This window comes from Notamacropus eugenii, chromosome 6, assembly GCF_028372415.1.
Source record: "Notamacropus eugenii isolate mMacEug1 chromosome 6, mMacEug1.pri_v2, whole genome shotgun sequence".
Taxonomy (NCBI): domain Eukaryota; kingdom Metazoa; phylum Chordata; class Mammalia; order Diprotodontia; family Macropodidae; genus Notamacropus; species Notamacropus eugenii.
The window spans coordinates 190,234,242-190,259,623 of NC_092877.1; the positions used below are offsets into that span (position 1 = coordinate 190,234,242).

General features: G+C 39.8%; 1 protein-coding gene across 2 annotated transcripts; it reads left to right on the forward strand.

The window, feature by feature from the left end:
* Positions 1–3,484: 3,484 nt before the first annotated feature.
* CHMP2B (charged multivesicular body protein 2B) lies at positions 3,485–21,847 on the forward strand. 2 transcript variants are annotated; one of them, XM_072621645.1, is made up of 6 exons: positions 3,485–3,832; positions 13,619–13,710; positions 15,471–15,665; positions 17,269–17,371; positions 18,900–19,006; positions 20,051–21,847. In XM_072621645.1, the coding sequence occupies exons 1-6, from the start codon at positions 3,799–3,801 to the stop codon at positions 20,162–20,164; spliced, it is 645 nt and encodes a 214-aa protein (XP_072477746.1). In that variant the 5' UTR covers positions 3,485–3,798; the 3' UTR covers positions 20,165–21,847. The 2 variants fall into 2 exon arrangements, with proteins under 2 accessions (XP_072477746.1, XP_072477747.1); XM_072621646.1 differs by lacking the exon at positions 3,485–3,832 and adding an exon at positions 3,914–4,027.
* Positions 21,848–25,382: the final 3,535 nt, after the last annotated feature.

Genomic DNA, 25,382 nt, shown 5'->3' on the forward strand with positions numbered 1-25,382 from the left:
GTTGGACACAGGACAATGGAACTGAGCACTTTACTGGGGCCCCTTTCTCCAAACCAGTAAACTGTAGTGGGGCTTTATAGGTTCTTATCTGTCTAGCAAGTTCAGGTATTGGGAGCAGGGAAAGGGGAATCTGGACCTACAGACTGCTGCTGATTCATGCTAGTGGAAGAGGTAGGGGAGGCGTTGGAGGAGATTCCTAGGGAATTGGTACCTAGCTAATATGGTTGTCTACAATAGGAGCCTCGACTTTCATCTCAGTCTCTTCTTACTCCCTTAAACTCAATCTTCCAACCTCAGCATTCCACCAAAACCACTCTCTTCAAGTTACCAATGATCTCTTAAGAGCCAACTCTAATTTTTTCTTAATCTTCATTTTTCTGGACCTTTCTGCAGACTTTGACACTTGATTTCCTTCTCTTTCATATTTTCTCTAGGTTTTCTCTAGGTGCTATCACCCTCTCCTGGTTCTCCCACCCATCAGACCATATCTTCTCAGTCTCTTTTGCAGGATCCTTATCTAGGTCACATCTTCTAACTGTAGGTGTCCCACAGGGTTCTGTCCTGGGCCCTTTTCTCTTCTTCATTTGGTGATCTTATCAGCTCCTGAGGATTTAATTATCATCTCCATGATGACAATTCTTAAATTTGCCTATACTGTCTGCTGACCTCCAATTTTGAATCTCAAACTGCCTTTCAGACATCTCAAACTGAATGTCCATCAGACACTTTAAACTTGACATAAAGAACTCATTGATTTTCCTCCTAAACTCTCAAACTTCTCTATTACTGTCAAGGGCACCACCATTTTTCCCAGTCACCCAGGCTTACAACTTAGATACATAAGCTTTCTATATAATTTGTCTGTACATATTTGTTTGCTTATTGTCTTATCTACTGGACTTTGAGCTCCTTGAGGGCAGGGATTGTCTTTGCTTCTTCTTGGATCCCCAACACTTAGCACCAGGCCTGACTGTAGTAGGTGTTTAATAAATGCTTATTGACTGACAGAATATTTAGATTCCTCACAGGTGTGGGCCATTACTGCTGGAATTCAGGGGTTTTAAACTCTTCCCCACCCTGCTAACCAAAGAAGCTATTGAGGTCATTACAACTACCCCATTGCTCTCATATACAAAATATTCTAAAATTCTGTTAGAAATCAACACAAAGCTCACTGGCCTATAGTTGATAAGCTTAGGGTGGTTTGCCATACTCCTATGACAAACATTGCTTGTGTCTACCTCTATCCTCTTCACTAAAAAGCTTTCTACCATGCTTCCATACTCTAGCTCCCAGATTTCCACACATGAGCATACATATTTCTTTTAAATGCAGAACCACATTTTACACTAGGTACAAAATACAGCCTCAGTAATTTCTTTATATTGGAAGCATTCAATTTTCTTTTATTTCTAAAGATTAGCATAGCTCTGTATGCTTGCATATAGCAAAACTGCTCACAAATATATCAACACTATAGCCTAGTTTATGACACCAGAGCTTCCCAAAACCCACATGTACTTCAGTCTATATGAATTTGAATTGGAAATCTCATACTTATTAAGGCTTTAGACTTAAATAGAATTCGTACTTTTAATTTAACAACTTATTGGGAACAATGGAGCCCTGCTTTTTGCTCCTGCTGTGTGCACTTTGTGTGGGTCTTACATCTGGTTGCCACTGAGTGTATTGGCATCTTCCCAACCAATACATTAAAATCAGTGGGGGGTTGTCTATAGAGGCCATAAAAGAAGAGTGACTACAGCTGGGATGAATATACATGCAATATAGCTTCTTGACTCACCCTTTGGAAGACAATTGCGCTATCTGTGCACGTGAACAATAAGCTAGCCCTCGTATGGTATTCCCCCCCCTCACACAGCCCCACTACACAACACACACACACACACACACACACACACACAGAACGTGAAAAGAGAAGTCATTACACATCATTGTATTCTGCTACAAGTCATCATAAGAAACTTTTCCATGAGCAGAATGATTGACAATTCTCTGTGGTAGTAGTATTATGGGAGGCCCTGTGGGCCATATTAACTAGCCTTTCCTGTCTTATTAGGGCAAAAGAAAAAAGTAGGGTAGGGAACTTCGATTTCCCACAAATGCTTAAAAAAACATGTCAGACATGGTTTATAAACCCAGAGGTATCTGATGTTACTGACACACCTGCAGTGGCTTTCCCATCAGTACTCGCATATCCACGGGAGAAGTTATCTGAGACAGGACAGCTAGCATTTTCAGAAAGTTTTCAAGCACGAATGATCATAAGTAGGGAAGTCACATTAATCAAATGGTTAAAATGTACACGTTGGATCCAATGTGGATTTCCAAATGATTTACTGTTTTTCTGCTTTTCTATGATACAAAAGCTTTCTGCTTCTCTTTTTTAACCTAACGCAGGGGATAAGCAGGCAGTGTTGGATACCAACCATACCAGTAAGTTCAAGTCCACTCACGGTCAGTGTTGCATTTTTCTTAGGACAGAATTAAAAGCCATTCAGAGGTCTCCAGGCTGCAGGTTGCAGTGACAGAGTGCTAGAGAATCCGTGCCAGGGAGAGCTGGGTTCCAACCTTGCCTCAGTTACCTGTGACACCCTGGGGCCCTTGTGACACTGAACAACGTCTCTGGGTTGTTCTCTCCTTTCCCTCAAACATAAGAGAGGCTTTCTCTACTTTAAATGGAAAACACAGTGGGGCACGGACGCAGTCCTTGCCTCCCCTGCAAGGCTTCTATCTGCCCCTGAGGACCACGCAGGCCTCCAGATGTGTAGTACTGTCTTGCAGAAGGGGCCATAACGGCCGCACCTCATGGGGCTGTTTTTAGGGTCGAGAGACGATACGGTTTAAGCAACATATAACAATTAACCTTTGGGGTTCATGTATTAAGATGAAGCATTAAAACATCACCCACAATAACAGGCGGGGTTGGGGGCCGTCTTTAAGCCGGCACTGGCAGAGGGCTTTAAGGGTCCCAAGGGCTAGACCCATCCTCTCTCTTTCAGCAAAGGAAAGGGCTTCAGGTGGAACCCAGCACCTCCCCGGCCCCAGGGGTGCGAGGCTTTCCCAGGTGCTGCGGAGGTAGGCCGCGCCCCTGGGAGGCAGCCCCGCCCCACGCAGGGCTCGGGGTGCAGGTAAGCGAAGGCAGGGAAGAGAGGGATCTGGGTGACACCCATCCCTGCGACTGGACCATGCGTACCAGGGACGTGTGTGTGTGTGTGTGTGTGTGTGTGTGTGTGTGTGTGTGTGTGTGTGTGTGTGTGTGTGTGTGTGTGTGTGTGTGTGTGTGTGTGTGTGACAGACAGACAGAGGGACAGAGACGGAGAGAACCAACACGAGAGTGTGGCCCAGTGGTGCCAAGCCTCGGGAGCCAGCCGCCGCGCCCCCTCTCCCCTGCCCAGCCTGCCTGGCAGGTGACACTCCCCGCAGGCCCCGCGCAGTCTCGAGGTCGCGGCGGGGCGGGACCAAGGAGGGCGGGTCTAGCTGAAGGAAGGGCAGCGTCCGGGCGGCCCCGGCGTCAGCCTCTCCTCTGCGCAGGCTCCGCGGCTCCGACGCGCAGGCGCCGAGGAGGGGAGACGGACTTCTTAAAAAAAAGTCGTTTGCTTCTTTCCTGGTCACCTGAGCTCCCTGCCTGGCGACAGCTTCGGGCCCCGGCGGCGCAGACCCCGCGGCACACCCCCGGCGGTCCTCTCCCGCCCGCAGGGCCGTTCCCTTCCCAGGTTCCCCGGGCTTCTCTTCTGCCCTAGCCCGGCCTGCCGCTCAGGGCGGGGGTCCGTGACCATGGCCTGTCTTTTCAAGAAGAAGACAGTAGACGGTAAGTTTTGGGGCCCGAGCCGGGTGCGGGGGGCAGCTCGAGGTCCGCCCATTTCCCGACTGCCCCTGGGGGAGTGGACGGCTGAGGGGCAGCCGGCACTTCCTGCTGCTGCGGCCGGAGGCGGGACCAGCGCTCCCACCAGGGACTCCGCATGTCTGCCCGGGGTCATCCCGGGCAGCCTCCCACTTGATGCTGGTCAGCCCTGGATTTGGGGGTGTCTGTAGGGGGGGAGTGAGGCCCGCTATTTTCTGACATTTCTATCACTTTAGATTTTATTTTAAAAAACTGTTTAACTTTCTCTCCCTCCACCTCCCCCCCGCCGGCCAAAAAGGGGAAAAATAAACTTGTAAGTGAAAAGCCCACTCAAGCAAAAGCAATTCCCGCGTGGGTCAAGTCCAAGATCATACGTATATAGTTACATGTCCTATCTCTATGTGTCTGTGCACGTAGGTGCACAGTACCTGGCACGAGTAGGCACTTCCTAAGTGATCGTGTGTATGTTTATTAGCGTGACGTAGTGTATGGTGTATGAATTCTGCTGAATTCTTGGTGCATTTGGGTCGGGTTTTTCCCCTGACCTTTGGACTGAACTGCCTCAGGAAATCAGTCCAGGAAGTGAGAGAGAGACTGAGGAATGCACAGTCTGGGCTTTTTTTCACTGCAGCATCTCTAAGTAGGGGCTCAAATAAAGGCTCGTGGAAGAGCAGTCTGGATTACTTAGTTGCTTCTTAAAATTGGGATCCCCTTTGTCCACGTTACTGTATCTGCTACATTTTAAGGCAGGCGTTAGTCAGTTTCCTTGTGGCTTTGTTACCATTTGTTAATGACCGAAAAGGAGGAGGAGATTATGCCTAGCCATGCTTCCTTGAAACTTACAAAGAGGTTCTTTTTAAACACATTAGTAAATTTCAAGTGGTTAACAGGAAAGAAATGAACAAATGTACACTTTGCTTATTCTTGCCTATATTTGTATTTCATATCATATTCATTAAACGCTGCTTGAATTTTAACTGATTATTAACAACAAACCAGTTTTTAAATTGTTAAACTTGTTTTACATTTGGTTTCGGGGGCAAAACTGATAATTACCTGTTTAATTCTGTGAAATGTAACAATTATTTGGCACCTGTTACTTGTAAAGGCCTTCTTGATAGAGGGGATGCACAAATGAAATGACGAATTCCAAAAGGTATTGTTTTTAAGGTATTTTCATGTTCTTAGATATATTTTTGAGGTTTAATAAAAAATGTTTTCTTAAGAATCCTTCCATTTAAGAAATTACCTTATTTAAAAAGTTTTTTGTAGGTAACTCTCCCTCTGGCATTGTTCCAGAACTATAAGAACATTTTGAAGTATATAATAAATAAGTTTATTCTTTTGCATGCTGTCGAAATAGAAGCAAGAATCCCTTCTTTGTAAAATGTCAAACCAGCTTCACTACAAAAGAAGCAATGGTATTTAGACAGTGGTTGGTACCAACAGAATGTTTTGTCCAGATCTGGAAATAATTCTTTTATTCTGTTAGGGTCATGTATCTGGTTGTGTTTGTTCAGATGCCAGCAGAATCATGATTCTCACCTCTGAGATATAATTCTACCATTCATGAATGATTGCAGTATTTTTCTTTACCAGTTTTTGGTTAGATGAAAGTTATATATTTGGTATAGGTTGTCAACTTCACAAAATTAGAATAATTAATTATACTTGATATTAAAACTACTGATTTTATTGTAGTCTTCCTCTAGAGGCACTTCAGAGTCTTATAATGAATGCCCCTAATTCCGGATGTCAGTTATCATTGTGCCGTACTGTAAAAAAAATTATGTTTATTTGAGGTTTCTGATTTGTTTGGATTATGAATGTTTAAGAGTTTATTGTGTAGAAAGATAAGGAATTAGTAAAAATTTTTAGTGTTTTTAGCAGATGGTATCCATCATATTTCTTACTTGAATGATTACAACCCTTGTAGGGTTTTTTTCTTATAAAGATTAGGACATTGTTAAATAGTTTTTTGCATATTAATTATTTAAGGTTACTTACATATCAGTTTATTTATTTACATTGCTGAGCTGCACTGTTCTTTTAATAGCTTTTAGGGAGTCTCATCAAGTAGAAAAAGGGGAAAGAAATAGCCAGTGAGGATACCAAGAAACAATAGGGTTGTACTTTGAGGAAACATATATATTCCATGGTCACCAAATTCATTACTGTTTAGTGAACAGTGTTCATTCTAAAATCTGTTGATGAAAAGGTCTTAATGATGTTTGTGTGGTACTGTTTTGTTCTTATGTATTAATAAATTTAAAATATGTGGTTAGAGTAGCATTCTGAGTTTAAAATCATCTACCCCAACACATTTACTTATTTCAGATAACTATTAGGATAGCTGCTTGACAAGGTGTTCCTGAATAATCAAATGAAGTTATATCAAACTCTTTAACACCATCCTTTTTCTTTCATTATTTGATGTAGTGCTTTTTCATTGTTTTTCTTCGTGGTTTTATTTAAAGTAAGTTATTGGGGTTTTTTCCCCTTTTCCTGAGAGATGACAGAAGTGTTCTGGTTAAGCAATAATGAGGCTATATATTATGCTTTTTAATGCTGCTTTATGCATTTCTCCTAGATAAATCCTTTGACTCAATGATTATTGATCATAAGAGTCTTTTGTTGTGTGCTCTCTTTTCATCTATTTCAGCTGTAATGAAATTTTGATATATAATTTGTAGGCACAGTGTGATGTAATTTACATGTTTATATGTCTAGAAAGAGTTTGAATCTTTTTTTCTTTCACTTGATAGATGTTATGTAATAGATCATTAAAGAATACTATTATTGCAAATTAAACAAAACATTCTATGGCTATAATTTGTGCTTAATTCATTACTGATATGAAAGTGAATTAGCCATTTCACTAATAATGAGATGAGCACAATACCAAATACTGTTTTTTTTTTTTAATTGGGAAATAAATTTAAAGACTTTGTGGGGTAGGGAGAGAAGGGATTTGTTATAGACATGTCTTTCTTTTCCTTCAGTGAACTAATAATGACCTATTTTTGTAGCTAAGTATGAACCTGTAACTCTTGATGCCATTAGCATTTGTCATACTGATATAATTGACAAATTACAGGAACACTTTTGTGTCTTAGGCTCTTAAAGAACTGACTGTCTTTGGTACATCATTCTTATCTCCACTGAATGTTTATTCCAACTGGAACTGACCCTGTGGTTTCACTGGTAATAGGAAAATTCAGAATATCCTCTGCAATTTTTAGTCTTAGAAAGTTGTCTCAAGCATTGAGTGGCTAATGACTTGCCCAAAGTTGTAGTGCAGTAGTATGGAGGACTAGAATTTGAATCCAGGGCTGGCTGGCCCAATGGCCAGCTTTCTCTCCTCTGTATAGTGCTGCTACCCATACTTAAATCAACAATGAGTTGCTTAATAAAGCACCTACTATGTGCCAGGCACCGTTAATGACGCGAGATACAAGTACAAAGAATGAAACTCCCTTCTTGCAAGGAGTTTACATTCTAACGGGGGAACAACAAAACCCTATTAAAATAAGTACAGCATAAATGCCAATGTGGAGTCACAAAAAGTCGGACACGACAGCAAAGTGACTCAACCACAAATAGAAATACATGACAAGAATGTATGTGTGTGTGTATGTGTGTGTGCATAGATTGTTAGACTAGTAACTTTTTTTCAGTATTGTATAGAACAAAACATTTTTATAAGGTCAAAATAAAATCCTCACAGCATTCACATAACTGGAGGAAGGAGGAGAGAAATAATAAGAAACTCCAATCTGAAAAGGGCCCCAACAAGTGTACTAGTTATGGCCATAGCTTTTATGAAGGTTTCTTATCCAGAACAGACTCAGATCTCCCATTTTTGCTACTCAAAGACAGATCTGACGGCCAGCCAGATGAGCAGGGGAAATTACCCACTGTGAGCTCTTTTAAATTTAAAATCCATTCTTCCATTCTTTTGCGGTTTAAGGCTGGATACAAGGTAGTTTGTAGGGAGCACACTCAGAGACCATAAATCATACATGAGAAAAGGTATCTTACAGAAGATGGTGCCTTAAAGGAAGAGAAAGACTCTGAAGCTGAGGTAAAGAGGGAATTTCATGGATGAGGTGTGGTCACTGTAAAGACATAGAGTCTAGAGATGAGTGATATGTGAGTGGCAGAGAGAAGACCAGTTTGACTGGATTACTGAGTGTGAGAGGGTGAAAATATCCAGTGAGGTTGGAAAGATAAGTTGGGTCCAAGTTGTGTGAAGCCTTAAAAGCTAACCAGAGTAGTTTATATTTTATCCATCAAGCAATAGGAATCCACTGATGGATTAGGAAAGTCACTTGGTTAGATCTACCCTGAAAGTCCATTATTTAGGCAGCAATATGTGGGATGAATTGGAGTGAAGAGACATTAGAGGCAGAAAGATGAGATAATGTGGGGTGAGCAAAAGTGGAGAGTTGAAGATGCTGTGTAGACCGGTTGACCAAAAGGATGGCAGTGCCCTTGACAGTAATGGGAAGGCTTAGAAGAGAGGTGGGTTTGAAGGGGCTTGGGTGGAGTAGCGAGTTCTGTTCTGGACGTGTCAAGTTTTAGATGACTCCTAGACATCCAGTTTAACACATTCGATAAGCAGAAGTGAGAGTCAGAAGAGACACTTTAAGTCTGGATATACCTTATGGATTTGGCAGTTATCTGCATAGAATGGGAGTTGCAATTATAGAGAAGAGCACCCAGGACAGAGACTTTGGGAAGGCTATGAGGACACCCACAGTTCATGGGCATGACTTGTGTGGAGATCCAGCAAAGGAAACTGGAAAAGTCAGATAGGCAGGTATGTGTGTAAAACCAGGAAACAGCAGTACCACAGAATCTCAGAATTGAGAAGGACAAGGTACTCATCTCTGTTAAATGCTATGAGGGAGTTAATGATAAGGACTTGGAAAAGGCCATCACATTTGACAGTTAAGGTTTCATTAGTAACTTTGGAGAAAGTAAATTGAGTGATGACGTAAGAAGGCAGGCTGTGAAGGATTTATAAGAGAACGAGAGGTAAGGATATGGAGACACTGAATGGCTTTCAGTGTCTGAAAAATGGCTTTTCAGAGTTTAGCTAGCAAGTCAAGATTTGTAGGAGGGCAGCTAATGAGGATGGTAGAATCTAATAAGCTTTTTAAGGACAAGAGAGACTTAGGCTTGTTTTATAGAGTAAACATCAAGGAAGAAACCAGTAGATAGGGAGGTTGAAGATCAGAGAAAGAATGAAGGTAATTGTGAAGAAAAATACTCTAAAGAAGAACAGAGGGGATGGAAACAAAACTACATATTCAAGGGGTTTGTCTTGGCAAGGAGAAGTCTGCCACCTTTTCATCAGCGACTGGATTGGAGGAGATAGTAGGGAATGTGAGATGAGAAGGAATGAAAATGGAGTTTGTATTGAATTAGGAACTTTTTTTAGTGAAGTATGAGGCACTTTTAAGTAGACAGGATGAGAAGAGGTGCTATTAGAGGCCATAAAGGAGAAAGTTTGGACAGATACTCTGTTAAATGGGATAGAAAACTGATTAGAAATGAATGTTAGGCTTGCCTTGCTGTGAGAAGGGTTATGATGGACCTAGTCATTGGGTTTTTGTGAGTTACTCTGGATCCTTGGGAGGAATCTGAGTTTGGTGTTTAACCAGGTGTGGTCAGGAAAAGGAATGGGGGCAAGGAATTTGATAGGAGAGAATAATGTAGATTTGAATGAATTCACCCAGGGGAATAAGATTGAGGAAAGAGGAAAGTTTAGCCAGGACTGTCTATGGTGATTACCTGGAGGGAATTAGACAGTGAGGGGATTAGAGGTTACAGTATGAAGAAGAGGTTTTATGGTAATAAGGCACTGAGAGAGATTGTAAAATATTATGACCAGAGAAAGGGATTTTAAGAGTTCTTGCATATGGAAGTAGAATGCTTTGGGGGTGGTAAAATCAAGCAAAGACCATCCTAGTGAGTCGTTAAAGTAGAATAGAGGAGTAAGTGATGTGAGTTGAGTCGACTGAACAGTAGGAATACTTGAGGGAACATCAGTGCGCATGTTGCAGTATTTTATGACAGGGAATAATTGGGGTGGAGAACAGAGAGTGGGAGCCAGGCATTGAACTTACTGAGAAAGGAGGAAGAGTATTCTGTGGGTCAGTAGATAATGGACCCCAGAAACTGGTTTGGGTAAGAAATTTGGAGGAAGCATTTGCTGAATGATCATAGTAGGAGCAAGGAGTGTGCAGATTGCCCACTTAGCTAACAAGGTAAGGGTTAAAGGGAAGGAGAGGTCGGTGAGAAAGCAGTGAGTTGCACCCAATACATGGAAAGCGTAGCCAGTGATGCAGTGTCACTGGGGATGGGGGAAGGGTAAACCTCAGTCAGAAGATGGTTGGTTGATTGGTTGGTTGTCGTCTTTCCTTCTAGAAGGACATCATTATGACAAAGTCAAGTTTCAGTGTGTCTGACTGTGGCTGATCAGACCAATATGAGCTTGGAATGCTCCACTAAAAATTGGGCACAGATAGTCCATGTAAACGTTTGGGGTGGATACTCCAAAGTTGTGCATCTTACGTTTCCTTTGAGCTGTTTCAATTCTGCTTTGCTCATAGAGCACAATACCTTTTCTGATGTGGGCACACCATGCTGAGCAGCCCTATGCCAGTGCCTCCCATGTCACACAATCAATTCCAAACTTCTTGAGAGTGTCCTTGTATTGCCTCTTCTGACTACCCATGATCACCTGCCCCATGCAAGTTCTCCATAAAATAGTCTTTTTGGCAAGCATATGTCTTTCATTCGAACAAAGTGACCAGCCCATGGGAGTTGCACTTTCTGAAACATAGTTTGAATGCTTAACAGTTCAGCTCAAGCAAGGACTTCAGTGTGTGGTACCTTTTCCTGCCAGGTGATCTTCAGAATCTGCAACAGTTCAAGTGGAAGCGTTTCAGTTTCCTGGCATGGCGCTGGTGGATTTTCCATGTTTCACAAGCATATAACAATGAGGTCAGCACAACAGCTCTGTAGACCTTCAGCTTGGTAGTCAGTCTAATACCTATTCTCTCCCAAACCTTTCTTCAGAGCCTCCCAAACACTGAGGTAGCACTGGCAATGCGTGTGTCAACCTCATTGTGAATGTGTACATCCCTGGAAAGTACGCTACCAAGGTAAATAAACTTATCCACAGCATTGAAAACTTCTCCATTTGTTGTAACCGATGGTTCCACATATGGATGGTGTGGTAGTGGCTGATGGAGCCCCTGAGTTTTCTTGGTGTTAATTATTAGGCCAAAATTAGCACAAGCAGCAGAGAATTGATCCATATTTTGTTGCATCTCAGCTTCAGAGGCTGCATTGAGTGCACAATCATCTGCAAGCAGAAAATCATGCACCGACACTCCCTTCACTTTGGTCTTGGCTTGTAGCCTTTTGTAGCACCAACGCAATATTTATGGCAGCCATGAATATTCTGGCACAATTCTGAATCGCAAAATACCACAGACTCTCCTCATGAAAGACAGAACCAGAACATGTGTTTAGACACCAGAAAGCCAAATCTATCACAGCAACAAAAATCTATACACAGTAGCAATGCAGAGAACAACACTAGCCCAAACCCTTTCCCCCTGCTAGGCTTCCCACAACCCAGCTCCATTAAGAAAAGCACAAGCAGGCTCCCTTAAACAAAATCACAATGTGTTTCACTGATGCTAGCCAGCTGCCTGATCCTTCATAGCTCTGACTGCTCTTAAAGACCAACTTCCTCTTAGCTCTTCTCTAGCTCCGCCTTTTCCTGTTTCAGGTAACTGCTCCCACCACAGGCTCTGCACATGGGCCTATTAATGCATATGAGAGATCTCCCCATTTACATTACCATGACAGCTTTTCCAATTAAAGAATTTGCCAAAAGTGCAGTAGCTGACCCTGATGCCGTGTTCATCCTCACTGAAAGCATTTGACAACATGGCTGAAAACATCTTGCTAAAAAGGATGGGAGCAAGCACACAGCCCTGTTTCACTCTGTTGGTGACTGGGAAGGCAGGAGAGCTTTGTCCATTATCCAGAGCCCAGGCACACATGCCGTCATGAAACTGACGTACAATACTGATGACGTTCTCCGGGCAGGCAACCTTGGACATAATTTTCCATAAGCCCTCACAAGTAACAGTGTCAGATCTACAAACGTGGTGTACTGCTCCTGGAATTTCTCCTGGAGTTGCCAGGCAGCAAACACTAGGCTGTGTTCAGGGAGAACTCGTGTGATTGCTGCTGAGCGCTTTTCAGAAGATGGTAAAAGCAAAGAGAGAGAGAGATGTCTCAAGTAAAAGGAAGTTGTTAATTACAGAGTAGCTGTTCTAAAGTGCACAGCTGAAGGGTTGAAAAGATCTGGAGGAAGATACTGGGGATTATTGGATTGAAGTTTGCAAAAATGGTGTAGGAGGCAGCTTGGGTTGGGGAGTGAAGTTTCTTTTAAAGTAGAGATTGGGGACTTCAGTACTGCTGTTATTGGGAGGTTAAGAAGGGATAGAGTTATGCTTTGTTGGGGAATTTTATATATATATATATTATATATATATATGAGATAGATGATTGTGTACTCAGGGAAGCCTCTGAGGCTGAAATGCAACAAAGTATGGGTAGATTCTCTGCCACTTGTGCTAATTTTGTCCTAACAATTAACACTAACTCTCCATCAGTGAGCACTGCACCATTCATATGTGGAACTGTCAGTTACAGCAAATGGAGAAATCTTGAATGCTATGGATGAGTTTATTTACAGGCATAGTGAGGTTCACACACTCATTGCCAGAACTAGCTCAGCATTTGGGAGGCTCCCAAAAAGTGTGTGGGAGAGAAGAGGTGTTAGGCTGCCTACCAAATCGAAGGTCTACAGAACTCATCGTTGTATACCTGTGAAACCTGGACAGCCTATCAGCACCATGCTGTCGTTTGAAGTGTCTTATGAGGATTCTGAAGATCACCTGACTTCAAGATAAGGTACTAAACACTGAGGTCCTTTCTCAAGCCGAGCTACAGAGAGCACAACTCCAATGGTCTGGCCATGTGTGAATGTCAGATGTCTGCTTGCCTAAAAGACTGTTTTGTGGAGACCTCGCACGAGGCAGGTGCTCTCATAGGTGGGCAGAAGAAGCGATGCAAGGACACTCTAAGCTCTGAATTTATGCCACTCTTTGGTAAGTGCTGTGCTCTATGAGCAAACAAGAATTTCAGTAGCTCAAAAGAAACATGAGATGCGCAGATTTAGGTATCTTCCTCCTAAATGCCCACAGGGACTATTTGTGCTCCACCTGTGGTAAAGCCTTCTGAGTTTTTGACGGATGTATTAAAGAATGACATAAATTCAGACTTATGTGGTATTTGGGTTTGTTTTTATTTTGTTTTAGTTTTTTGAAGATTGAACAAAATGTTTTTCTACTTATTCACTTTTATAGCTTCTCCAAGGAAACCAGGTATAATTTTCTGTTGAAATATGTAAATTTATGTTTAAGCCTTATTAAAATAAAAATTTGCAAACTTTCTTTTCCTTCCTCCTTCCTTCCTTTCACATTTAGAGTTCAGGTTTGAAGCCTGACTGGTTTTATTATTATAATGACAATAGGAGAAAGAAAATATATACATGTAATAAAGGGCAGTTTTTTATTAGTTTCTTTGGATTCAGTATTTTAAATAATGTTGACGACTTTACAATCCATAAATTTGGGGATTTTTTTTTTGTTCTCTTAGATGTAATAAAGGAGCAGAATCGAGAGTTACGAGGTACACAGAGGGCTATAATGAGAGATCGAGCAGCATTAGAAAAACAGGAAAAACAGCTGGTAAGTATAACATTAAATTTCAGTTTAACTTTTCAGACAAATTTGGAAATTAGCATTGGAATAATTATCTAATTAGTAAAAGGGGGTGGCAGGTGGCAAGTGATGGAGTATCATTTCTTAGTCATATCAAGGCCTTCCTGATTATTTTCTCCTTTTCCTCCTACTTCCCATCCCCACCCCCTTTTTACCTTTTTATTAAGATTCTATGTTCTATGTACAGAATATCAGATGCATTCCCATTTTTGAGACTCTTTAATTTAGAATATAATGAACTTATATTTAGAACTCTATAATATAACAGACTTTCTTACAGAGGAGCCATTTAGTCTCTTAGGTAAAGGAGAAAAAAGGCAGTTTTGGTTACTGTCAGAAGGAAGCGATCTCAGAGCCAGTCTCCTACATCAGGTAACACAGGACCTTGGAGTTACTGCTCTGCACTTCAGGATCTTTACTGTGCCTGCCCAGAGGAAGAACTTCCCAAGTCCTTGTCTGACTCTTTTTTCCCCGTTAGTTATGTTTTCTGGAGCTCCCTTTATTAACAATTTCTCTTCATCCTAGACCTTTTCCTCTTATGTTACTTGCACTCATGGAATTCCAGCTCCCCTCTGGTTCCCCACCCCTCTCCCCTCAACAACACAATGCATCTGGAGACAGTTTCTGCTTCTCATGAACCCTGAAGCACTCCTGACCTCCACTTCCAGACTCTGTTCTACCAGCGTCACTCAGCTACCTCTCCTGAGGTGCAATCCAGATGAATCAGCCTATCCCAGTACTGGTAGCAGAAGATCATTCCTTCTCCTTTTTCAAGGAATTCAGTACCTGGCTCAAAGTCTTCCTGTCTATCTACCCCCTGCTATGTACTTGATGGCAGTGATGCTGACATGAAGGTGTATGAGAGAAGGTGGAGTGGTGGCCGGGGCAAGAAAGCTTCAACCTAGACTCCTTTCAACTCAGAATCACAGGAATTTTGAGTCAGGCTACGGGAAAGTACATTATCATGTTCTTTTCATTAATAGTAGTGGACAGACATGCCAAAGAAAGTCATTGAAGCCCTGGGGTCTGACTTGTAATGGAAGGGTGATACCTACAAGCGGGGCCATCTCCAATAGTTCTGATAGATGTCAGGCCACTGGACCCACTTTGCGCTAGAGGAGAGAGTGAAGCTGGTGACTTTGCACACCCTGCCTCGCTTAAATCCAGTTCACTTACAGGTCATGACATCACCTTCCTGAAGTCCTGGTCCCCTTCCAGAGGAAGGACAAGCAGTCTTCAGCCAAGTCATCCCAAGGCTCACTTCATCCTGTGAGCAGCTTACCTCCCCAGAGGTCCTGGATGAGTGACTGGGTCATGGGGAAGAGGCAAATATCTGATAGAGATGGGGCATTTCTTTATTCCTCAGTGTTCAGTAATACTAGAAATTACCTTATTTTTCTCTCTCCCACTTTCTAGTCTTAATCCCATATGGGAAAACACTCTTAGAATGTTACGCAATCACTAGAATAATTACTCCTGCTGGGTTGTCTGCATAGGGATGAATCTGTGTAAGTGTTGCTGTGAAGAACTCCTCTGCTTGCCTTTGTGAAAATGAATGTTTTTGTTTTTCCATATAAAGTAATAGAGTGAGACTAATGATATTTTTCCATTGCTTCGAAAGCTTGCTCCATCCTGTTATACTGAAAATTGGGCACATTGTGTGTAAATAAATTCTCCATGCCTACTATATGAAAACTATCTACTTTTTTCTCTTCCATAAAATGTAGGAGTTAGAAATTAAGAAAATGGCCAAGATTGGTAACAAAGAAGCCTGCAGGGTTTTAGCTAAACAGCTCGTGCAACTGAGGAAACAGAAAACTAGAACTTTTGCTGTAAGTTCAAAAGTTACTTCTATGTCTACACAAACTAAAGTAATGAACTCCCAGATGAAGATGGCTGGAGCCATGTCAACCACTGCCAAAGTAAGTTTATCTTTTCATGTGGGTGTTCTTAAGTGCTGGTGTATAATCAACATAAAAAACATAATATTAAGCATAAATATATTAGTAAAATTCTTTATAATAGATTAAATTATTATTTCTAGATCTTTTACATGCAGAAGTTTAAATACTTAGTACTCCTTTAATGTCCCATTTTAGTTTAGATTCAAGGTATTTCCATTTTCTCAAAATTAGACACCTTTCTTTTACTTACTAGAATCCAACTGTTGTACTTCATTGCGGTGTGGAAGTGTGAGTCCCGGTTCTCGAAGGCTTTGCCTTCAGAATGAAAGCTCTGGCAGGTCCTTCATCTTAAAGCACTATTAGTTTTTCAGTCCTTTAATACTTGTTGAATTACTGCATTTACCAAGGCTTTGGTAAGGAGGTTCTGTAGGAGATAGAAAGAAATACAAGTTAAGTTTCCTGTCCTTGATGTGTTTGAAGAGTGAAAACATGGAGGACATCATGAATAACTAGACAGTATATGATGTGCCAGTTATTGCTACAAACAGTAATGCTGTATCTGTGGAATGGGATCCTTCATGGAGAATCTGAGTCTGGAACAATGGGGAGGAAAGAGTAGAAGGGCACTCAAGTGGAAGTGATGGGTGGGAGGTGGAAAGCATTTTGGTTAAGATATTGTAATTAAGAATTTTTGTTTTTTGAACCTAAATAGAGTTTCTTGATAGTCTCATTATTTTGATATTAATTGATCGAACATCTATTAATTAAAATAGAAGTCAGCCAGATTTTCTAATTCCAAGTTACTGTTTGATGGATATTTCACATAATTTAGCCATTACATATATACACTGTTTAAGAGAGTTAGTAAAGGTCTGTAAAGTCTTTGTGCCTTTGGTGGTCATACGTATATGACAAGACAGATCATTTGAAATAGAAACAAAGCTTGTCTCCCTTTTCTCTGGCATTGCTATCCTATAAAAGAAAAATTCAAAATTTGTCCTCAGGGAGGTCTTGCCATGCAAATTTTTCTTGGCATTTTAATTGTAAACCGTTAGAAAAATTGCATGTGTATCACTTCTCAGTCTATCCAAGGCTTAAAACCAAGTACAGAAGAAATATAGATGTAGATACAGAAGAGGTATAGATGCGTGGTACCCTTCTCTGGTTATTAAATATTCACTAAATTGAAGCACAATTGATATATGTGTCCAACATACATAACATAGATTGAATTTTAAAGAAATTTAACACATTGATATTTCAACTGATCTAAAATTTGTCAGTAGGCTTAAGAACTTAAATCTTGTCTCTAAGAGAAATCCAGTGCTCACTCATTTTTATAGGTCAAAATTATCAGAGTTAAGGGCATTCTCCTGTTTGCCAGTATGCCCTTGACTCCCATTCAAGTCAGATTACTCATGTTCTGATCTTCTTAAAATAGGTGCTAAACAGATGGTTTTCATATTGAAGTCTTTCTTAAAAACTCCTGTGTGTACTTGTGGGGGGTTGTAGGAATTCATCTTCATGGCAAGTGGCAGTTTACTATACTTTCTTTGGCTGTATTTTCGTGGAGAATTTTCGTAATTATGCAAATAATATGTATCCTCTCTCCTCTTGAAAGACAATGCAGGCAGTTAACAAGAAGATGGATCCACAGAAGACGTTACAGACAATGCAGAATTTCCAGAAGGAGAACATGAAAATGGAAATGACTGAAGAAATGAGTAAGTTTAATTTAATTTATAGTGTTAGTGATTTCAGGTTTCAGTTGTCAACTTTCCAAGCTTTTAACCTCAAGTTTTAAACTTCTAATAAAGCCAAAAATTCTGCTCATAACTGAATATTGATTAAAAATGGTTACCTAGGTCTAGATCTTATTGTAACTTTATACTTTAATGTTGACAGTATGTGAAACGCACAGATCTGCAGAAGTTTAATAACAAAATATTAAAAGATGTTATTCCATATTCCTGTACTATATAGTAGGTCTACTCTTAGTTTAATTTCACTAAATTAAACTGCTAAAACTGTTTAATTATCAGGACTACTAAGTCACCCATTTTGCTGACGTTCTGTGTCTGGGTGTCATTCTTTTCTACCATATTTTAAAACAGGTTACACTTATTTTTGAAAACTTTAATCTCTTTGTGTATTGTAATTTGATTTTTACCCATCACGTAAAACTTGGTTAGTGAATTTTTAATTGCGACAGAATTGTCAATTTATTTAATGATCAGGATATCTAATATGTTTATGTAATTTTCAATGATGGCACAGGTGCGAGCAGGCCTTATCAGAGGAATTAACATTTCCATTAAGCGCTAATGAAAGGAATCTTATAAAAGTGGTGATGTATTTAAAATTCATGACCACTCTTGCTAATTTCATTTTTATGAAAGTATCTTTGCTCTCTTAGCCCCACCAAAAAGCCTGCTTTGTTTAATACACCTTTATTAATTTGTAAATCCCTTTGAAAAATACATGTCTTTTTTATTTCTAGTCTCCCAACAACCTTGTGAGTTAATGTTTGTATTCCCATTTTCAGATAAAGAAACTAGAGTATAAGTCAGTTTTATCAGCAGCAATGTTAGTTCTAACATCTACACACTATCCTTTTGTCCAGACTTTGGAAAGCAAGATCTGTAGAAAGATTTGAAATTTCTCAGAACTAATTTAAGACTTGACTTAACAAAAAAGCACTACTGAAAGCTTTTTCTGAATTTCTGTTAATTATCATTGCATTTATTGTCATTCTGAGTTTGAAATAGAAAATAAATTTTATATGATCTTTGGTGAATTTGGATTTTAATATTAAACTTGATAACCATTTTACCATGATCAGAGAAATATTTCTAATAATTAATAGAACAAATCACAAAGTAAGATAATTTACATTTTTATCAATAAAAAAGGTGGATTGAATTATCTCTTGTTTCCCAGAACTTTACTTTTTTTTTTTGCTCTTACTATATTTTCCCCCACATAACCGATTATTTTTTGTGTAATGTTACTTTGAAATCATAAACTTAAGAAAGATTGTTGCCATGTATTTAAGGGCATTGAAAATAGAGGAAAGAAAGAACTTTGGGAGGGACACCAACTGTTCTCAATTTAGTCCTTTGAAATTACATTTGCACTGATTTTTGGATTTGGGTTCAGGGCTTAACAGCCCATTTAGATTATTAAGCCTGGATTATCTTCTAAGTGTCATTGAATACGTTCAGAATAACAACTTTTTCCCCCGTTTCTCAGTCAATGATACACTGGATGATATTTTTGATGGATCTGATGACGAAGAAGAAAGCCAGGATATTGTGAACCAGGTGCTTGATGAGATTGGAATTGAAATCTCTGGAAAGGTATGGACATTGTTGGGGTTCAGTCACTTTTCAGTCGTATCTGACTCTCTGCGACCCCATTTTGGGTGTTCTTGGCAAAGACACTGGAGTAGTGTGCCATTTCCTTCTCCAGCTCATTTTACAGATGAGGAAACTGAGGTAAACAGGGTTAGGTGACTTTTCCCCAGGGTCACACGGCTAGTAGGTGCCTGAGGCCATATTTAAACTTATGAAGATGACTCTTCCCAGTTCCAGGTCTGGTACTCTGTTTGCTGTACCCCCTGCTGCCCTTAATATCATCCAGAAATATTATGATCAAATATGTTTGTGATTTATATTATTTTTAATTTTTATTACTTATAGATAATTTTTAGTTATCTCGGAAAATAACATGAACCTTCTGAGGAAAATTAATTTTAATGCTCTATCATTTGATTATTAATATTAATTTGTAGCATTCCCTTCTCTTTAATGTCCCCACTTTTTACTTTGACTCACATAGAAGAACTCCTTCCAACACTGACTAAGGAGTGTGATAACATTCCAGCCCTTCCCAGGGCTTGGTCTGGGTCTTTGCTATTTAGAAATGACTCTGGTATCTTTGATTTCTAATCAGAGTTGAGGCAACCTGCTTCATAAAGGAGAAACTGAGCTGCAGGAGTTTTCCTTGTCCAGATTGCTGAAGGCTGCTGAATCTCATGGACAGACCTCATTCCTCAGCTGCCTCCCTCCCCGCTCCCCAGTGAAGGAGTCAGGAGTTGAAAGCTGTTAGCCCTCCTCCTCATTAAACATCCACCAGTCAGGGTTGCCTTTTGCTTGTCAGGGGAAGTTCCTTTCAGAAGGAAAACATCAGATTTAAGCTGGCTCAGAGATTCCCTTTGTGTCTTTCATTAGTAACAGAGATCACTGACCTCAGTTTATTGATTTTGGCCAGCTTCATTAATAACTGGAACTTTGTCTCTCAGAATTTTATTTGTGACACTTCCTAACTCTTCTTATTCTTTCAGGTATCAGTCAAATTTTTTATAATAATGGTTTTTCTCCTTTCTCTTTTGTTTTAAATAGATGGCTAAAGCACCGTCAGCTGCCCGTGGCTTACCTTCTGCATCTACATCTAAAGCATCCACAATCTCTGATGAAGAGATTGAACGGCAACTTAAAGCTTTGGGAGTAGATTAGCTGACATGTATTTATGAAATCTGTTAATGATTTACAATCAGTATAAAACTGGCACTGTAGATTCCTTTTACAAAGCTTATTTATTTTACAAAAAAAAAACAGTCATCGAAGTTTCAGGCCACAGTTTGTTTTGAGTCTTTTTGCCAAAGAATGATTTACAAAAAGAGAAAACAGTTTGAATCTTAATTACCAAATACTTAGAAATGACTATGTCTAAACCTCTTTCCTGCATGGTATGTACTGTTCTAAGATTTTGTTAGGTTAGTGCCAGATCACACTTGCATTCTAAATCCTTTCTCCCCATGTAGAGAAATGGCACTAAGCACCAACACGAGAGAATTGCAGAAGATTCAAAGGGCAGGAGACCTGCCTCTGCTACGTGTATTTTGAAGCTGAGTTAGAACCATGGCCATCCGAATTGCAATTATCAAATTATATTTAAAATGGTTTGAAAGGAAAGCCCTCTTTCGGTATGTAAAGTTTATAATTTCTTAGAACATCCTTGGCACCAGCCTTAAGTACTTGCAGCACAAAAATATTGTGCAGATCTCTGAATTGTTCATGAGAAACTTGAATTATTCATTTAAAACTTAAATTGAGATCTAGTTTGAGGATTCTCCAGGTTTTTATCTGGGACTTCTCCCTCTACTTGACCACTTAAGTGCACAGAACTGGTAGTCAGGAGACCCAAGTTCCAGACATAACTCAGACCAGCATTGTGGCCTTGGGAAAGTCAGCCTGCCCTCTCAGGACCTCAGTTTCTTCAAGCTGTAAAATGAGAGGATCTCTCCAAGATGGTCTGCAAAAGATCTCTTCCAGCTACAAAATTCTGAAAAGTTAGCAGTGAAGGGCACTGATTTTTTTTTTATTACAATAATAACGTAACAATTTGTTGATCATTGAAAGAACTATTGTGCCTTTCTCTATATGAATCCTACTCTTCCTTCCACATTGTTGTGACTGAATTTATCAACTGAAGCTACGTTCCAGTTGCCATCGTGTTCCATGTTAAGCACTACTAAGAGAATAATGTTAAACATTGTGATTTTAAAGCAAAACTAATTGAAGTTTTTGTAAATAAACTTGTCAGAACAATGCTGCCTAAAAAAGTATTAATATACTATGCTGTATTTTTTTAAGGTAGAACCGCTGTAGGATTTCATGTGTATATATTGGGAAAGTTGGACAGAAATCGTCCTTGTGTCTAGTGGTGTTCCTCCAAATAACTTCATGGTAGAAAATGCATTTAATACTTTTTGTGTCACTGTAGACTAGGAGAGACCAGAGTTAAGTCATCTGGAAAACCGAAGATGGTGGGAGTTGTTCACTATCGTGATGAGTTAAACCCTGAACAAAAACAGAAATGGGGGGAATAAATGCTCCATAAGGATTGGTAGGCAGGAAGGGGACCCTGGGCTCTACATCTATGGAATCAAAACATTTGCACTTTGGTTTAGGACTTGATCATGGGAATCCTTTAGTTCACATAGCTTCTTGAACATTAAAAGCCTGTCTAAAGGTTACTGGATCACAAAAAAGAAAAAAACCCTGAAACTCTTTGGTGCTCTTGAGTGTAAATAATGATGCTAACTGTGTTTACTTCTTTTTCATTTATTTTTGGGGACTCTTCATTTTTATAAATTATTTTGTTTTAAAAAATCCAATAAAGGTTTTATTCCTAGAGGTCTATTTTTTTCCTTCGTATTTCACAGTAAACGTTTGATGTCTGCCAATCTTAGAATTGTTGCCTGGTGATCATTATTTTTAGGGAAAAGGATAAGTTAAGTTGCAGTTACTATTAGAATTCGAGAGACTAAGTGACGGATAAAGAGTTATACAACCAGTGTGTATCAGGGCTCGTGTTCCAACCAAGTCCTGAGGCCAGGGCTGCATCCACTCTTGTACTTGTGTCTCCAGTTATAAAGCTCTGTACATGTACACATGCACACACACATACATACATGTATACATGTTTTATATGTGTTTGGGCATGTATGTGTACAGAGGGAGCTCCAACGTGTAGTGAATAGTCCTGTTTTTGTTTATGTGTATAAATGTGCACAACACATAAAATACAAAGAGTAGAGCACATGTGCACAGCACCAAACATGACTGTCCTCAGAGGGTCTCTGATGTGTTGGCTCGTGTCCCTGATCTGTAAGTGCCCCTAACGACCTCTGTGACTGTTGCAGAAATCACAGCTGTGGATTTAGCAGCTTCCTAAGGTTCTTTTATGTAGGAGCAAAAGCTCTTCTTCCGAATTAAGATTAGAAGACTAAAGATGCTTATTATCTATAAAACTTGTTCAGACCCAGATGCAGTAGTTCCCTCTCAGGGCTGCTGGGAGGTTGTGGGGACATTTGCAAACTATCCCCTCTTTCACATCCTGATATTAAGGAACAAAAAGCCACTTGTCCTGATTTTCAGGAAAGAGAATATCATGAAGCTAAATATTAGTGAATTCAATTTTTTGCAAAATTCTAGAGTTTGTTGTTAAAGGGTTGGTAGGTGTTTTCAAATTAATCATTATTTAGAGCAGGAAACAAAATAAGGAAGCAACACGATTCAACCTCTCACCAGTTATCCCATCCACCCCCAGCAGTGGTTCGTCTCCAATCCACATTTTCCTTTCAATGTAGCTTTTTAAAAAAATCTTTTCTCCTTTGTTCCTGTCTTTACTGTTAGTTCCTTCAGAGCTCCAACACCCTGCAATGTTATCCTTGAGGACCATGATAGGCAAGATTCACCCTTGTTCTTAAATTTATCTTGTCATTTGGGTTTGCTTCCATCTTCTGTTTCTTTTTAAAATTTTAAGTTGGTTTGTGAGTTCCCAGTCTATCCATGCTGGTCTGTTCAGACAAATACTATTTTTCCTCTCCATCGGTGTTATTTCATTCATTGTTGAGAGTTTTAAATCCCTTCTGGACTGATGTCTGCTTCTGAACGTTAGTCCTTAAGAACCTTTTGAAACCTGCTTTTCCAAAATCTAGGGTGCTTATGTTGTGTCCAGATTGCCTATCTTCGTTCACATAAATTCTTGCTAGGAATGCTCATTTCCCTTAGAGGATTCTGTCCTTTCTGTACAAACAAATAATTCTTTGCTTATTGCTAAAACTCAGGTCCGGAATATAATTTCCCCTTTTTGGCTTCTCAATATTTTCAAGTATGAAGTTGTTATTAAGTCAAGAAGTTCTCTGGTGCTCTGCTTTCGATAGAATTCCGGGTTTCTGGGTAGCTGAAGTCCCTCATCACTACTGTAACATGCCTCTGTCCCAGGCCTGTGATACTTCTCAAACTCCTTGTGTGTCTTTGTCCGGGTGGTCTAGTAATAACAGCATTAGTAATTGTATGGCACTTTACCAATGCATAAGCCCAGAGAGGTAAGCGCTTTTATTTTCGTTATCATCACCCCCATCCTGTCGATAAGGAAAACTAGCATGAAAAGAAGTTAAGTGACTTAATTTGGCTCTAGTAAGTGTGAATTCAGGTGTTCCTGACCTGTGTCTAGTCCTCTGTCCGCCATAACACCTCGCTGACTCCAAAGACAAAATCACATTTCTCTTCCTGACCTCCACCCAAATACTCTGGCTCCTGGATTTCCTGATGTGAACGTACTTTAATACGTGATGTTATCCTACCCATCATTTTATCTACCCCATTTCTTTTGAATCAAATTTATCCATCTGCAACCATTGTGTAGTCCTGTTTCATTCCATGACTTCTCAGTGTCGCTCATAAATGTCACATTTACCTTCTTATGTTGGGACCTCTTGGTTGTTACCTAAATTTTAGAAGTCTGGTATAGAAGTTTTCAGTGTCTGAGCTATTGGTCTTCCTTCGGTGTAATTGCTCTCCATGTAATCTAGTTTGGGGGATATACACAGGTAGTTTCTTCATCAACCTCTTCGTTTAAAACCCTAATGATTAGATTTACAAGACTCCCATGAAGTACATTCTTACCAGTTTTTGTTAAACGTACACCATGTCTGTCCAGGAAACTGCCATCCTAATATTTTAAGCTCTAATCAAAAGGTCCAAAGGCAGTATTTGAAAACACATAGCACAATGCGTGGCATATACTAGGTACTTAATAAATGCTTGTTTCCTCACCTTCCCCTCACTTTTCCCCCTGTAAATCTCATCCACTACCTTCTTACCCAGCCATTCACTTCTCAAATCACTTTTTTCTCTTCAACATTGTTTCTTCAACTGGGCAGTAGTGAGTAAATGCAGCCCGTGCCCCTGGTGCCTTCAGTCTTTCTTACCCAAGACTTTATCATGTGTGCTCATATAATCAACAGGCGTCATCCATTTTGGTAATTCCTAGGAAATCGCCCTCATATCTTGAATATGTAACCTGGAAAGACAATAGAGCTTTATGGTTATTTGTTCAACCAATAGTTGTCTCAGTACCCATGAGCAGGAAATCAACAATTTCGCTGATCATTCGTTCTTCCTTCGAGCCTTACAAAATGATTTTTTAGTTGATAGGTGTGTTTCTATAATATTCCCGGGAAAATACGTAGCTTCCTCCTCAAAGCTTCCAGCTCTCTCCTCTTCAGGAAGACCCTCAAATATATTTTTGTGGGTTTACTTTATATCCTGCAACTTTGCCAAAGTTGTTTATTTCAAGTAGTTTTTAAAATTGATTCTCTAAGAATATCCTACCATCTGCAAAGAGTGATAGCTTAGTTTCTTCTTTGCCTATACTAATCCCTTCAATTTCTTTTTCTTCTCTTATTGCTAAAGCTAACATTTCTAGTACAATATTGTAATTGGTAGGATTTGCAGCAGGTCATATTCTCGAGATTTGTCGCTATAATCTTTTTGCTAATATTTTATTTAAATTTTTTGCATCTATATTTATTAGGGAAATTGGACTGTAATTTTCTTTCTCTATTTTGGCCCTTCCCAGTTTAAGTATCAGTACCATGTTTGTATCATAAAAAGAATTTGGTGGGACTGCTTCTTTGCTTATTTTCCCAAATAGTCTATAGAGTATTAGAATTAATTGTTGTTTAAATGTTTGATACAGTTTACTTACAAATCCATCTGACTCCAGGGATTTTTTCCTAGAGAGGTCATTGATCAATTTCTTTTACTGAAATGGGGCTATCTAAGTATTTTATTTCCTCTTCTGTTAATCTGAACAATATATGTTTCTGTAAATATTCATCCATTTCACCAAGATTCCCAAATTTTTTGGCACACAGTTGGG

Excerpts from the sequence above, each read along its gene's own strand:
- CHMP2B (XM_072621645.1), top strand. The coding sequence starts at position 3,799 with ATGGCCTGTCTTTTCAAGAAGAAGACAGTAGACG. Across the intron at positions 13,711-15,470 it reads AAAAACAGGAAAAACAGCTG|GAGTTAGAAATTAAGAAAAT; the intron begins GTAAGTATAACA and ends CATAAAATGTAG. Across the intron at positions 19,007-20,050 it reads GAATTGAAATCTCTGGAAAG|ATGGCTAAAGCACCGTCAGC; the intron begins GTATGGACATTG and ends TGTTTTAAATAG.